This window comes from Condylostylus longicornis, unplaced genomic scaffold, assembly GCF_029603195.1.
Source record: "Condylostylus longicornis isolate FDR11 unplaced genomic scaffold, ASM2960319v2 ptg000017l, whole genome shotgun sequence".
Classification (NCBI taxonomy): Eukaryota; Metazoa; Arthropoda; class Insecta; order Diptera; family Dolichopodidae; genus Condylostylus; species Condylostylus longicornis.
In genome coordinates, this window is record NW_026577986.1 from 3,131,775 (window position 1) to 3,148,312 (window position 16,538).

The 16,538-nt window shown below is 21.8% G+C and overlaps 1 protein-coding gene across 1 annotated transcript in view; it reads left to right on the forward strand.

Moving 5' to 3' along the window:
- LOC129606026 (disintegrin and metalloproteinase domain-containing protein 10) overlaps window positions 1-10,907 on the forward strand; it is a 61,505-nt gene extending 50,598 nt beyond the window's left edge. The window contains exons 4-10 of the mRNA XM_055516078.1: window positions 1,229-1,818; window positions 5,078-5,224; window positions 5,310-5,470; window positions 5,556-5,790; window positions 5,859-6,905; window positions 6,972-7,251; window positions 10,384-10,907. Of these exons, the coding sequence (XP_055372053.1) occupies window positions 1,229-1,818; window positions 5,078-5,224; window positions 5,310-5,470; window positions 5,556-5,790; window positions 5,859-6,905; window positions 6,972-7,251; window positions 10,384-10,685 (2,762 nt within the window). The 3' untranslated portion in view covers window positions 10,686-10,907. The remainder of the gene's footprint in view (window positions 1-1,228; window positions 1,819-5,077; window positions 5,225-5,309; window positions 5,471-5,555; window positions 5,791-5,858; window positions 6,906-6,971; window positions 7,252-10,383) is intronic.
- The last annotated feature ends 5,631 nt before the right edge of the window (window positions 10,908-16,538 follow it).

Here is a 16,538-nt window from a genome sequence, read left to right on the forward strand (position 1 = left end):
ATTGAAAAGTAAAAGAAAAAGAATTGAAAATTATTTTTTCTCGCAAAATAAAAATTTAATAATGAAAAAGTATGGGAGGTCATTAAACTTTTTTTTTAAATTTATATGGTAAATAGCAGGATAACAATGAATTTTTATTGTATAAAAAGTTTTTTCGTTTTAAAGAGCATGGCAATTAAAAGTTAAATAAAATTAACACTTTATCGGCGGAACACATTTTCTGCTGCTTGTTTTTTTTGCTTTTTTGGTTCTTTTGTTGTAAGTTAAAAGTTAACAAATTTTGTTTGTGGAAAAATTTGTAAAGTTAAACGCATACATGTTTAGCTTTAAATTGAATATTACTTAATCACCATAAAATTGATATTATTGAATTTACTACTAAAATTGAATTTAAAAGCTTTGGTTGCGATTTCAAAATTTTGAAAAATTAAATCAAAAATATTGGGGAATTGCTAGTGAAATCGATTCCGTACTGGAACTGGCTTACTTTTTTCATAATAACTCGATAAAAGCTAATTGTGAATCTTAAATTGTTGAAGTGAACGCAGAAATAAACTTTTATTTCTAGTTGAAGCCTCTAGTAGTTTAATTGAAAAAAAGAAAAATTTTCCCGTTTTGGAGAGAGGGAAGGTGCCGTAAAAATCTAATTCATTATATCAATACTGCTAAAAAAAACCAAATTTTCATTGGTTCAAAGCTTTGGTTGTGAATTTAAACCAATATTGATTCGCGAACATCACAAAACTTTCACAAAACTTTTCTTTCCGCGAACCTTCTTATTCTTCTTCTTCTTTACATGTTCAACCCTTATTGTCTTATTTACAGACTCGTTCAAAGATCACCTGTGAAAATTGCTTTTATTTTTAAAACAAATTCTCTTTATTCTAATTCTCTTAAGTTTTACTAATTTCTATGTTTACATTAATAATTTTAAAATTTCTTTTACAAATTGCTTAGGTTGAGTACTTTTATTGCCTGTATCTGTGAAGATTATTCACTTATAGGTAAAATGCTCTGATCACTTAAAGAGAACTTGCGTTGCGGATCATGTGTTTTTTCACTAATTCACTTTTATAATCTTGTTCTTTTAGAAATTTTTGAATTTTAAAAATTTCTTAATATGAAACTGTCCCAAAAAATATAATTATTATAGCTTAAATTTTTGTTTCAAGTCTTAAAATATAATTTGATTTTTTTTTTATTAATTTATTTTATTTCTTATATTTAGGTCATCATGCTGGTTGTGGTATAACAGATGAAGTATCCCAATGGATGGAAAATATTCAAAATTCAGCTGTATGGGATGATGAAACAGCATTACCAGAAGAGTTGCCAACACCTATTAGTGGAATTGATCAACCAAAACAAAATGAACATCATAAATTAAAAATAAATGACCATCAAATGCCTGATATAATTTTAAAACCAGAAAAACGTAGTGGCAATATTAATAATAATAATAACAATAATAATAATTATCCTTCAGAAAAATATAATGTAAATTTTGAATTACCATATCAAATTTACTCAAAGGAAGCAAATTATCGTAATGAAAAATTTAATGAAAATAATTTGAAAGCAAATAGTGATAATATAGAAAAAAGAAAAGATAATCATAATAAAAAAGAATCAAAAAATTATTTAAATAGTTCATATTATGAAACGATAACCGAAGATTGGCATAAAAAAGCACATGAACGTGTCCGGAGAGCCACAACTACAAATAGTCGTTCAAGAGAAGATAATAAAAATACATGTTCTCTTTATATTCAAACAGATCCATTAATATGGCGGCATATTAGAGAAGGAATAGCTGATGTAAGTTATTTTTTTAATTATTACAATTAAAATTGCTTATTTATAGAATTAATGATATTTATTCATTAAGATCCTTTGTTTTGGAAATAAGAACTCTAACTCAGTTTTACTTCGTAGGTTTATTTTTATACGTTCTTAGTATACTTACTGTTTTTAAATTCTCCTCCACAACTAAAATGCCAATTAAAGCTTAAGTTATTTATTAGTCATGTAATAAATATCACTCTGATTATTTCTGCAATATATATAATTATATCTGTAATTAATTATAGTTTAAACTGTTGATATGCAATATAAACACAAATCTGCATATGGGCTTTCCTTACATTACGTATGACAGCAATAATTGCTTATTATAAAAAAAATCTTAGCTCATATTTTAACTCAAAACTAAATGTTTTTTATATAAAATTCCATAGGTGTTGTAGATTGTAAATTTTTGTAGATGATTTGGGAATGGTATATGGACAAAGATACATTTTACCTCTCAGCAGCCAATCATGGGTCATTTTAGCTCTCCCATATCCCATTTATACTATATACCGATCCGAAGTGAATACAAATAGATACTCCTCAAGAAGTTTTTATTTGAATATGAGCCCCCAAATACTAAAAAAGCCCCGTCCAAACGATTTGTTCGTCTTAACAGAAAACATAATTCGGATGTAATTCATACTATTCAAAATTTCGGATTTGAATTCCTATCATATACAGTTAACGTAACCATATTCTCCAAACCATATTCAAATCAAAACTCATGGTAATTAACACCATATCCGTTTGTTATCAAAATTTTAAGTAGTTTTACAAATCTATTATATAACATTGCTTCCTTCGAAAACATACGCTCTCCTATTTCAATTGCATTTCACATCTTCATTTCCAGAACAACTGAGTTTCATCCGATTCCTTCTAAAATTTTACCAAATATACTTTAAAACCTGATTAATCAACTATACAAAATTTTCATAAAAAGCGGAAAGTATGCCAGTTGACATCGTTCACAGCTTCACACTAATAGCTCCATGTGATTGAACAAAAATATTAAAGTTTTCTTCAACAATTATCATTTAAATTCATATTTTGTGAATTCATAAGTCATACCATAGCACGTATAATGACAATTACAAAAATTACCAATACTCCAAAAAAAAAACAAAACAAGAAATTATAAAAAATTCTTATCTTGTAATCAGGATAATCAAAAAAATTAAATTTTATTCAAATAATAACAATTTTTTCTTATTGTTATTATTATTTCACAGTATTATGAATTAAAATTATTGATGATTTTGTATGTATGTATATGTACGTATACTAGGACAAAATGAGAATATAAAATTAATAAATTGAAATAATAAATAAATCAGTTCAATAAACTTTAAATGAAAATTATGATAATTGTATAGTTATCAGCGGGAAATTCAACATAGAATAGAAGAATAGAAATAATAATTTTTACTAATGAGAATATTATTTTACTGTTGTTGGAAAAAAAAAATATCGTGATTGTAATTTTAATATTAGAAATAATTTTTTTTTTTTTTGGGTCCATCTCATTTTTGTATTTACATACATAAAAGATAATTGAAGAACGAATAGAATTTAATTGGAAAATTTTTCTCGACCTTCAAAATTAGTTACAAATTTTTTAGGAGAATTTTACGTAGGTGAAACTACAGTTGAAATTGCAGAAGTAAATTTCGACTGCGGCAGTTTTTTTCCAAAAAAATTTTGAAAAAGATCTAATGTGTAATAGCTTAACGTCATTCAAGTTCGTTTGGTCTATAAATTGCTCTAAAATATGAACTCAAAATACACAGTGTGTTCACATTTTCATAAAATTTAAAATGTTGATAATTTGTTTGTAAAATATGTTTAATTTTTTCAACAGAATTACTAAAAAATTTTTAGAGTATCAGAAAAACAATAGTAGTTCTAGTCATTTTAGAAGTGCAAACTTGGGTCATATATGTTCGTAGAATGCATTGAATATTGAATAATATCCCGTTGTACTTTAGTAACACACAGCAAACGCATTTGCATTGTATTATAGAGATATTGGAAGTTGTTTCACATCAAAACCCGATTTATTTCATAACTCTTCCCGTGAAATATCCAACTGCTAACTTTAACTTTAAAGCAGGGTTTTATTTTCATTCCCTAAAATTGTCCTAGAATTATTCGATTTCAACTATATTGTTGTATTCTTTATCGTGCGGCAACTGTCACCATCTTATTGAAGGATAATTATTCTATTATACTATAAAAGACAGAAGTAAATATTCGTTTAAAATATTTTGGCTAGAACAATATCTCCACACCATTACACTAGTAGCAAATTTCAAAATTTGAATTTTATAATCAAGATATGGTATGGTTCCTTTGTATATTTGGTTATTCTGCCTTCGCTTCATAAAAACATAAAATTTTGTTTCCCTATACTGTATACACAACTAAAAATAGACATAAGACAAATGGAATTCTGTTTTGCTTTTTGAGAAGGCAAAATTTTGATTTTGACCCTTTCTATTACATTTTCAATACATATCGGGAAAATAAAATCAAAAAAAATATAACAATGGTTCCATTTCGTTGAATTGTAATTAAACATGAATAAAAATTTTTCATGTTTACTATGGAGAGGTCAACAACTGATCTTAATTAGTTAGAAATTCTAATCAGCTTTTGTTTTCAAATTTAGAAAAATTTTTTAAAATTTTTATAATTTCATGTACCTACGTGGAAAACAAAATTATTTTTTGGTTTTTTTTTTTGATAAAATTCAATACATATAACGATTTTATTGTGTAATTTAATAAGTTCTGCAATTTTTAATTCTGATATATTGAGTAAAAATATTGTAATTCCATTTAATTGTAACAGTTATCAAAAATATTGCATTAACATAATGATAAGAGCATAAACAGGGATAGCTTAGAGTACGTGTATATGCGTAAATAGCCCTGCAATGTAATAGAAGTATTTACGGTAAAAAATTGTTTTAATATTTTAAAGTTAACTAGTTATATGGTCTATTTTGAATATTAAAGAAAACTAACAATGTATTTCAATTTCTCGGTCATCGTGCACTAATTCTTAGAGTACATATCTTATTGAAACCATTTAATCAACTTTTTACTTGAAAAAACTGAAAGGATCTCAAGCATATAGTGAAAAATCAATTACCTATTTCTAAATTTTTACCATTATAAATGCTTCTTTATTTCAATTAATCTTAATTTTAATTTACTTATAGCATGATCGAGGAAGAAAATCAGAAATTGATGAGAAAACTAGAGAAGAAATTTTATCTTTAATAGCACATCACGTCACTGCCGTAAATTATATTTATCGAAATACAAAATTTGATGGAAGAACTGAACATAGAAACATTAGGTTTGAGGTAAAACATCATTCACATAAAATTAATTCCGATTTGTTCAATCTAATGCTTAACACTTTTTTTTTTGTAAAATCGATAAATTAAGGTCCAACGTATCAAAATTGATGATGATTCAGCATGTCGGCCATCTTATAATGGTCCGCACAATTCTTTTTGTAATGAACATATGGATGTGTCAAATTTTTTAAATCTTCATTCACTAGAAGATCATGGAGACTTTTGTTTAGCTTATGTTTTTACATATAGGTAAGAAAAAAAAACATTGGAATAAATCAACATTAATTTGAATAAAAACAAAATTTTAATTTTGAAAAAATTCCTTCTTTTATAGGGATTTTACTGGTGGAACTTTAGGATTAGCATGGGTTGCATCAGCATCTGGTGCATCAGGTGGTATATGTGAAAAATATAAAACATATACGGAAACCGTTGGAGGACAATATCAAAGCACAAAACGTTCTCTTAATACGGGAATAATAACATTTGTTAACTATAATAGTAGAGTACCACCTAAAGTATCACAATTAACTTTAGCACATGAAATCGGTCATAATTTTGGATCACCAGTAAGTTCTTAACACAAATTTAATTACGTTTGAAAATTTTTAATTTTTAATATAATTTTAATTTTTAGCATGATTATCCACAAGAATGCCGTCCTGGTGGATTAGCTGGTAATTTTATAATGTTTGCTAGTGCAACTAGTGGCGATCGTCCAAATAATAGTAAATTTTCACCATGTTCCATACGAAATATTTCGAATGTTTTAGACGTTTTAGTTGGAAATCAAAAACGTGATTGTTTCAAAGCATCCGAAGGTGCATTCTGTGGTAATAAAATTGTCGAATCTGGAGAAGAATGTGATTGTGGATTTAATGAAGATGAATGTAAAGATAAATGTTGTTATCCACGTTTAATTAGTGAATATGATTTAAGTTTAAATGCATCAGCTAAAGGATGTGCTCGACGTGCTAAAACTCAATGTAGTCCTAGCCAGGGACCATGTTGTTTAAGTGATTCATGTACTTTTGTACCACAACATTACCATCAGAAATGTAAAGAAGAAACAGAATGCTCATGGAGTAGCACATGTAATGGTTCAACACCGGAATGTCCAGAACCAAAACCACGTGATGATAAAACAAAATGTAATAATGGTACAGCATTGTGCATTAGAGGTGAATGTTCTGGATCAATATGCTTATTATGGAATATGACAGAATGTTTCCTAACATCACAAATTGTTCCACATATCGATAAAAGACAGTTATGCCAATTGGCATGCCAAAATGGCAATGACACTAATACATGTCGAAGTACAAGTGAATTTGCACATTTATATGATTTGCCAGTTGGAGGAATTAGTTTAAGACCAGGTTCACCATGTGATAACTTTCAAGGATATTGTGATGTGTTTTTAAAGTGTCGAGCTGTCGATGCTGAAGGTCCTTTAGTACGATTAAAAAATTTATTATTTAATAAGGAAACATTATTAACGGTAGCACAATGGATTACCGAAAATTGGTATGCCGTTGTATTAATGGGTATATTATTTATAATTGTAATGGGTATATTTGTAAAATGTTGTGCTGTTCATACGCCAAGTTCAAATCCTAAAAAACGACCAGCACGTAGAATTAGTGAAACATTAAGAAGACCAATGAATACTCTTAGAAGAATGGTTAGTTTCAAAATCTTAATTTATATTTTATTATAGTAAAATAACAATATTATTAAAATATTTTAGAGACATCCTCATCACGGGCAGCATGGTAGAAATGTGGGACCGCGTAGTGTACCACCTCCAGGTCATGATCATAGATCAAGAGCTGATTGGGATCGAAGAGCACATCCAGGTGGTCCACCACATAATAGTCGAAATGGTCGTAGTGATGGTGGTAGACATCATCATTCTGGTAGACCTACAAGTGGTACTAGAGGAGGACAAGGTTCATCTGGTGCTAGTGCATCACATCATGGGTATGCTGGTGGTGACGGGCGTGGGCCACAATATTATCCGCCGAAAGGTGTGTTCTATAAGCCTGTTAGGACGAAATAAATAAAATTAAAAAACAAAACACTGAACATAAAATGCAAAAATTGCAAAACAAAAAACAATCCCCTAATTAATTAATGCTTTTTAATTTTTTACATGTAGCCAAATAAGTTATGAACACGAAAATGAAAGCAGACAAAATATTCAATTAAATGTTTACTTGTTTTTTCTTTTCGTATTTTTAAACAAAAAAATTTTAATTTGTTTTTAGTTTTGAGTGATTTTTATACAAAAAAAAAATATTGTTTTTCATTCAAAGTAATTAAAAAAAATCGTATAATATATTTTGTTCAAAACCCGTATTTAAACAAACTTATGGCACAGCTCATAAATAATAATAAGGCTGCGTTTAATAACATTTAATTTTTGGTATGCAAATTTATATTATTTATTTATTTTATTATTTTAATTTTCAATTATAATTTCCTTAAATAATACAAATTAAATATGAATTTAGTGTACACTATTTATATTGTTACTAACATTAAATACCCCTAATAATACTTTTAAATGCCATGATTATATAATTAAAAATTTGCTCTTATTAATATTTTAATTGTAAAATCAATTGAACATGCAAAATGGAATATGAAGTCTTCTTGTTTGATCAGTTGAAAAAAATACAATATTCTTATAAGCATTCGAACTTATTTTAAATATTAAGTTGTTTAATGATCATCTAACTCGTATTATACTCTTATTGTTCTAAAAATAACTATTGTTAAAAAAGACATGACGCTATTATTTATTTTAGTTTTTATTCTCCACTAATTAAAAGTATACAATTAATTAAATGTAAAAATAAAATGTATGCCTTGAAATCTTTAAAAAATTTTAATTTCACTTAAATATTTAAAATAATAAAATTTTATTGTATTTTATTTAAAATGATTAGTAACAATATATTTAGTATAACTGGCAATATTTATTTGCTATTTTGCATTTTTATTTCTTTAAATCTATTTTATTTGCATATTTTATTATTTTATAATTTATTTTAAATAGATTTTGTATAATTTTTAGAAAAAAAAAACTTAAAAAGGAAAAAAAAATAATTTAAAATTTTAATTTTAATTATAATTTATTAATTTTTTAATTTTATAAATATTTCAGAATAGAATTTTTAATTTGAGTTTCCATAATCGGCTTTAGAACCCAACTTTTTGTGCAAAAATCAAATTTTTATTTAATTTATTCTATTATAATATTTTTCAGCATGTAAATATAATTTTTCTTATGTAAATTTTTATATCTATGTATATGTAGAATTAATTTAATATTAACATAAATATAATTTAGAATAAAATAAATAATGTAATTCTCTTTAATTTTTTAAATTCTATATTCTTAATGTAAAAATCTGTAATTTAGAAAATTATTCTTTTTTGTAAGAGAAAATTTTAATATTGTGATGTGAAATTTATTAAATTGATATTTTAACAATTCAAAGTATTAAATAGAAAATAATTTTTTATTAAATTAGAAAAATACATTGCATTTCAAGAAGAAATTCTAGATGTAATTCTATTTGATAATTTTAAATAATTTGATCTCTTATTTTAAAGATGAATAAAATATTCCATCCAATCAGAAGTATTTAATTACGAGATTTCTTTCTAAATTAATATATTATTTTTTAATATTTTAATTATTTTTAATTTAAATATAAACAAAAAATTAAAATTTTCAAATTTCATTCGATTATTTTACTTGCTCATCAGAGTTGTAAGAATTTTCAAAGGCAAAAATCTTCAATACTTTTGTAAAAGTTTTTTAAATTTTAAGAACAACTTAAAATAAATTTTTTAAACCTTCAAGCTCGAGCTTAAAATAATTTATAAAAATTTCATTTTAGTTTAAACAATATTAAAATTTTTAATTGTGAAAAAACTGTGTTAAAAATATTTTTTCTTGTAATATTTTTTTTGTATTTGCACTTTAATTATAATTTTAAATCGAAATTAAAAATATTGCATGTATTTTTTTTTATTTAACTTAAACTTAAAATGAATTATACTAACATTATTTTTAAATACGTAACATAATTTTAATATTTTATTAAAATGTATACAGTAGAAATATGTTTTTGGAAAACAAATTAATGGCTAAATTTATATTGCAACTCATTAGTATTTTTTTTTTTAATCTTTCCATGTTTCTAACAATTTGAAAGCTTAAAGTAGTAGTAACTGTGATAAAAAATTTTTGTAAGGTAACGAAATTATGTGAGCTTAAATTGTCGAAGCATTGTGTTGACAAATACTGTTTTCTACTGTATATACAAAAATTACTTTCTTAATAATTAGATTTTACTTTCTTCTTACTTTTGTATTAAATTTTGTAGTTGTGTTGTAAAGAAAATTTGATTAAATTAAATTTTTTAATTAGAATACATTTTTTATTCGTTGCTATATTATTTCTGCACTGTAGTATTGTACTTTAATAAATTGGTCCTGTTATTTAATTAATTATTACTAACTCTATTATTTATCAAAACTTTTATATTTTATTGTAAATAAAGCATTATATTATAAAATTTATTTTTTGTGTATATATTTATATAACTGATTTTATTGCACTCTTAAACTTTTATTATTTATTTAACAATTTTTTTTCCTTTCTTTTAATTAAATATAAGCTTTTTAATAATTTTTTATATCTTTTTATTGAATATCTATTAATTTTCTAATTTATTTTAAATGACTAACATATTCTTATATAGCTTTAAACTTATCATTTCATTAATCTGAACATTTAAAAATTAAACAATCTGCAATTTTCAAAACATTCAAAAAATTATAACTTTTAACATTACTAGAAAAACTTTCTAGAATATTTTCTATTCTAATTAATTTTATTAAAATATTTAATTAACTCTTAAATTACATATTACTAGGTTCGCATTAATTAGGCATTCATTAAATCATTATCATTTTAAAATTCTCCTTTTAAATACAAGGCCTACAATTACTTCTAAAAATTCTTTCTAAATTTATTTTACTTCTCTTCGTAATAAAACCTTAAAAAAAAAATAATCAAAATTAAATAAAAAATATTTATAACACATATTAAAAGTAAAAAATAAAAAAAATTATAATTATAGCCGTGACCGGGCAACCAGTAAATTATAATAATCGACCATTATCAACTCATAGTAATGCACCACCACCATCAGAATTATATGCTGATGGTTTTCCACCACGTAATGGCCCATCTGGTATTGTTCATATGGCAGCAGCACCACCATACCATGAAATATCATCAGCACCACCATTACCATCATCTGTATCACAACAACAGCAAATGCAACCAACAATGCAGCCAACACAAATGCATGTTCAAATGCCACCGCCACAACAACAACAGCATCAAAGAAATGTTACAAGTAATAATAATAAGGTTTGACAAGAAAAATTGAAAAAAAATAATAATAATAATAATAAAAAGAAATTTTTAACTAAAAATAATAAAAATAAAAATAATAAATCTAATATAGTAACAACAAATAATAATCATAATAATAACAATAATAATGATAGTAGTAATAATAATATTAATAATATTATTAATAATAATAATAATAATACGAATATTATAAACAGTAACAGTAATTATCATAATAATTTTAATAATTATAGTAATAGTAATAATAATAATAGAATTATGAGTACATTGTTAATTTCTGAACAAAGAATTTATTCTGTATTTCTTTTAAATATTTTATTATTTTACTTTCTTTAAGAAAATTATTCAAAATGTATGTATGTATTTAAAAAAAAAAAAAAAACAAATTATTTATGTATTTTAAATTGAAAGAGAAATTGAATATTTATGTAGAAAAGAAAGTGATTTTAATAAAAAAAATTTTTCTATATTGTTTTAGCACTTTTAATATATTCGTTTCGTTATGTTTATAGTTATAAAATGTATGAAAAAATTCAAATAGAATTTATTACAAAAATTTGTATTGTTTTATATTTTTACATTCGAAATTTAATACCAAATTTTAATGAAATTTATTTAAAACTTCATTTGCTTATAAAGTTTACTCTTCATACTAAGAAGTTTACTAAATAATTTTTTTAATATTGTATATTCTGAAAATTAATTTCGTTGTGTTCAATTGAATCAGAAAATTATTGTATAAAACTTTTTTTATATTGTGATAATTTACATACATATATATTTTAATATTCATATTTAATTATAAAATTTAGTCATAATTATAATTAGATTCATTACTTGTGAAAATTGGATATTATTCACAAATACTGAAGTTTCCACTATAGAATTTCAGAATCCCAATTATTTTTTTGCATTTTTTAGAATAAAATCCTACCAACACAAGTAAAGCGTCTAAGTGAAATATATGAACGATAACAATATAATTTTACACTAAAAATAATTGCAATAATATTATTGTTCTTCTGTTTTACTGCATAAGCCTGTACAACATCACAATTTATTTTATTTCACTTCACATTTATTTACAAAAAATTCAATACTATCGGTTGCAATACAAAAATTTTCCTTTATTAAAATAAAATTTTAAAGAAATTTATAACAAAATTTATAATTTTATATATTTTATAATATTTTAGAAAAAAAAATTCTTTATATATATTAAAACAATTAATTTAATAATGCATGTTTAAAAATTATTTGTATTCCGTTTCTAATTTATTTTAAGAAATTTCACATATATGCATTAACAAAAATTAAAAGAAAGCCCTGTGATATTTATTAAAGCATCACAATTGTAAAAATATTCGCTATTTCTTGCTGAATACCAAAAAAAAAAAAACAAATAAATATTTCAAGTATGGACGAAGAGTTTTCTTTTATAAGCAAAATTAATTTCATTTTAAAATATTACACGATTTCAATTATATTTTATTACTTTTATTTTATTTATTTTTAATTTATTATTTTAATTTTTCTTCAATCATAATATTTTTAAAACATGAAAAAAATTTATAAATAATTAATAAAATAAAAAATAATTTTGTAAAATGTGTGCAAAAAGGTAACAAAGATATGAGAAATTCAAAAAAAAAAAAAAAATAAGGATAATAATAAGAATAATAATAAAAAAAATAATTTTTGAAAATCGTGAAAAAAATATATATATATATATAAATAAATAATAATGGCAGGTGCATTTTTATATAATATAATTAAAATATAATATTAATTTGTAAAAAAGACTTAAATAATAGACTACATTATTATTATATATTTATAGTAATAGATTATAAAAAATAATATAAATAAATGTATTAAATATAATTTCTATTTTAATTCATTATTTAGAAATTTAATATAAAGCAAAAAAAAAAAAATTAAAATAAGAAAATGAAACAGAGAATTAAGTATACATTTACTAAAATATTTTACTAATCCATAATATGTTTGCTCAATATTTAAATTTAAACAATGCAAAATTATTGTATTTTTGTCAAAAATGATGAAAATGAAAAAAAAAATAAAGAATAATAGATAATTAAAATAAATGGAAGAAAAATAGAAAGTCTTCAATTATTATATAAATTATTTATTTTTTTTTGTTTTTCGTATATTTTGCAATTTAATTTTTTTAATATTTTATTGGTATTTAATGGGATTTTTATTAAAAATTTTTCTCTCAATATTAAATCTCGCTTACAATGTTTAAAATTTAATCATATTTTTCCAGATTTTTAAAATTTTTAAATATTTATTGCAAATTATAAAAAATAAATAATTTATATAATAGATAACAAAATTATTATTTTTTTCTGGTTATGCATTTAATACCAAAAAAAAAATAAAATAAAAAACAAATTTATTTATTACACTAATTTTGAATATTGTTTAAATAATAATTACAATAAAAATATAGTTATTTTTTTTCTTTGTATAATGGTGTTATATATTTTAATTAATTTAAATTAATAATAATTGTCAAATAAGAACAGAATAAATTTTTCTAACCAGTGTTATATTTTTCTTGTATTTTGTAACTATACAGACTTTCTTATTAATATTTGAACAGCTTATACTTGGAAAACTGTAACTTTTAATTAAATGAAAAGAAAAGTAAAATAAAAAAAATTGAAAATGTGATGTTATTAGTGCAAATAATTTTCAAAAACTACAAATGAAAAACAAAAAGAAAAAAAAAATTTAACAAAAGATAAAAAAAAATTCTTAAAATTCTTCTAATATCATATTTGATTTTTGCTTTTCAAAATAATTTTAGTTTTTTAATGAAAATAAACAAAAAAATTAAAAAAAAAAATATGTAATAAATTTTAAATTTAGTAAAAGAAAAGATGAAAGAACAAAAAAATAAAAATAAAAAAAAATAGTCTTTAGTTAGGAATTTTTTAAAAAAATTTTAGCCAGATATTAAAAATTAAAATGCAAAAAGAAAACTTATTAATTGAAAAATTTAAAAATTATTGTATTTTTAATTTTAGTAGATAATTTTTTGTTTTTATTTTAATTAAGTTAAGAATTATGGTTATTTTTAATGTTTGTATGTATTTGTATATCAAAGAACAAGGCAAAAAAAAAAAAAGGTAGCAATAGTAAGTAATTAAAAAATGAAAATATCAATTTTATTAAATTTTGTTTTTATTTTATTTTTTTTTTTTCGAATTTACTGCATTTATAAGAAAACAAAAGCGATTTAATAATAATTCACTTAAATTAATAAATTTATAAGTACAAAAATTTGGCACAATTATTGTTTGAACATAAAATAAATTCCAAGGAATAACAAAGACTAATTTTATATTAATTTATGAATTTTCAATATGATTGAAGTCAAAGAGAATACAAATGGATTTTATTATTCATTTAATCAAAAAATTTATTTTAAATATATGGCTTGATTTCATTTAAATTCGATACTTTGAAAGCTTTCTGTAAAACTAATAAATAAAACTCAACTAATTCAATGATAATGAATAAAACTCATGCGTACGTACTAATTCAATGATTACCAGGTCTTAAGATCGTAACCAATATTCCTCTAATATTGTTATTCCAGCTCTAATAACCTCAATTTTATAAAATCCAATAGCCTATTAATTATTTTAATAAAATTTACAGTCAAAACAAAAATTTTTTTTATAAAATTACTGAAAATTTTAATGGAAATTGGAAATTTTGAAAAAATAATTGCAGTAAAAAATTTTAAAAATAATTTTTTTTTTGATTTATTAATTTTATAAGAAAAATACAGCCAAATAATTATTATTATTTTTGTTTTAATAATAATAATAATAAATAAATAAATAATAAGTTTCAATTTATGGAATTTATTAAAAATTATATTAAAATTTTTTTTTTATTTCCATATTAAAAGTCATTAAATCCTAATTAATAATTAATAATTTTGAAATTATTTTAAATAAGAGAATTATGTAAAACAATATTTAAAAATTTTATTATTGAGAAAATTTTTCATTTTATTTTTTTTTTCAAATTGTAATTTCAAAATTCTTATTAATTTTTCTATTTTGTTTTTAGTTTTTTATATTTATTATTGAAATAAAATTAAAACATGAAATTTATTTTTGATAAAATACAAAGTTCTTGATTCAACTTCCCTTAAGTTTCATAATGCAATAATATACTACATATTTTTAAATTGTATTCTGAAATTTATGATTAAACTGAATGCAGTAATTAATTTTTTAAAAATAATCAAATCCAAAAATTGTGTTGTGGCATTATGAATGTGTAATTCATAATTTGTCCTATCGTTGTTTTCCTTCTTTTAGTAAAATGCCAATGTTTATGAATAGTATTGATAATTTTCAGAACTTCTGTTGTAATAATTCAGGATTTTGTTTACTTATATCAATGATTTTATTGCCTATAAATTCACCTTAAAAATTTTTTCTTTAAAAATTCTGCGGGGAATAATCTAATTCCATTTTACTTTTGATACTTTGTTTATTTATTTCTGATATTTATGGTATTTTACTTTCGAATCGTTTATTATTTTCGTTATTATTCCTACTCTAAGTTCATGTACAAATTTATTTTCAATAAAAATTTATGAATATAAATTGGAAAAATTATCTGTTTTTTGTATTATTTTCTTTTTTCGTAGCTATCAGGGATCTTATTGTAAAAAAAATTATTTATATTGGATTTTTTTTATAATAAAGCCCATTATTTCACAATTTAACTATTAAAATTTATATTTTATTACAAAAATTTTGTATCCTGTATAAAAATAATTTGAAAATTTTTTCATTTTCATAATATTAATAAACCTTATGATTGTATGTTTATATTTTAGGATTGAAAAAATTAAAAAATTATAAATTGATTTCATTAAATTTAAGATTATTATTTTTTTTTTAATTTTGCTTGATAAAATGTTAGATTAGTTAAAAAAATTTTATATTTTTAAAATAAAAACAAAAAAAATAATAAAAAATTACAGATTAAGTTAAATTATAATATTATAATTAAAAGAAAAAGTGAATTTTTTTGTTTAAATAGTATTATGAATGAAAATGTAAATAAAATTATTTGAAAATATTTAAACAAAAGAATATTTTAAAATTTTACTTGAGTTTTATTTTGTGATTCACCACATGTTTTCTTTTTTTTTTCTTCTATTTATTTCCTGTATTTTATTATATTTCAGATTTATTTTTATTATATTTTTATTATTTTTATTATAATCAACAATAATATCAATATTAAATATAAATTATTAACTTCAATATTATTATCTTTAATAAGGAAATTTCACATATTTTTTCCATGAAAGTAAAATGAATTTTAAATTTAAATTCTTTAAAATTACATTTAGTACAGCCCACTTTGCTATACAAATTGTATAATATTTTAATTTTAAAAAATTATTAGGTGTAATTACTTTATTATTATCATCTATATTTGAAATTGGATCAACAGAATTTATAGAATCAATTATCCACAATATAAGGATCAGCTTAAATGTACTTTTACTTTTCTAATTTTTCTGAATTTAATCTATATCTAACTATTCTTATTGTGCCAAAATTTTTTCTTTTTTTTTAATTATTAGAAAATTTATTATATTCTATTATAACATTTATCAATATTCTGTTAGTCGCATCACTTGACATGATGGTTTATTATTTAAAAATCTTGGAATTTTCTGAATAAAATCAATTCTGAAACTCGAAATTTTATATTGAAAAACCAAGTTAATTTTCAATAATATCCCGTCACCTCAAGCGGTACGACTAACAGAATATGGGTGAT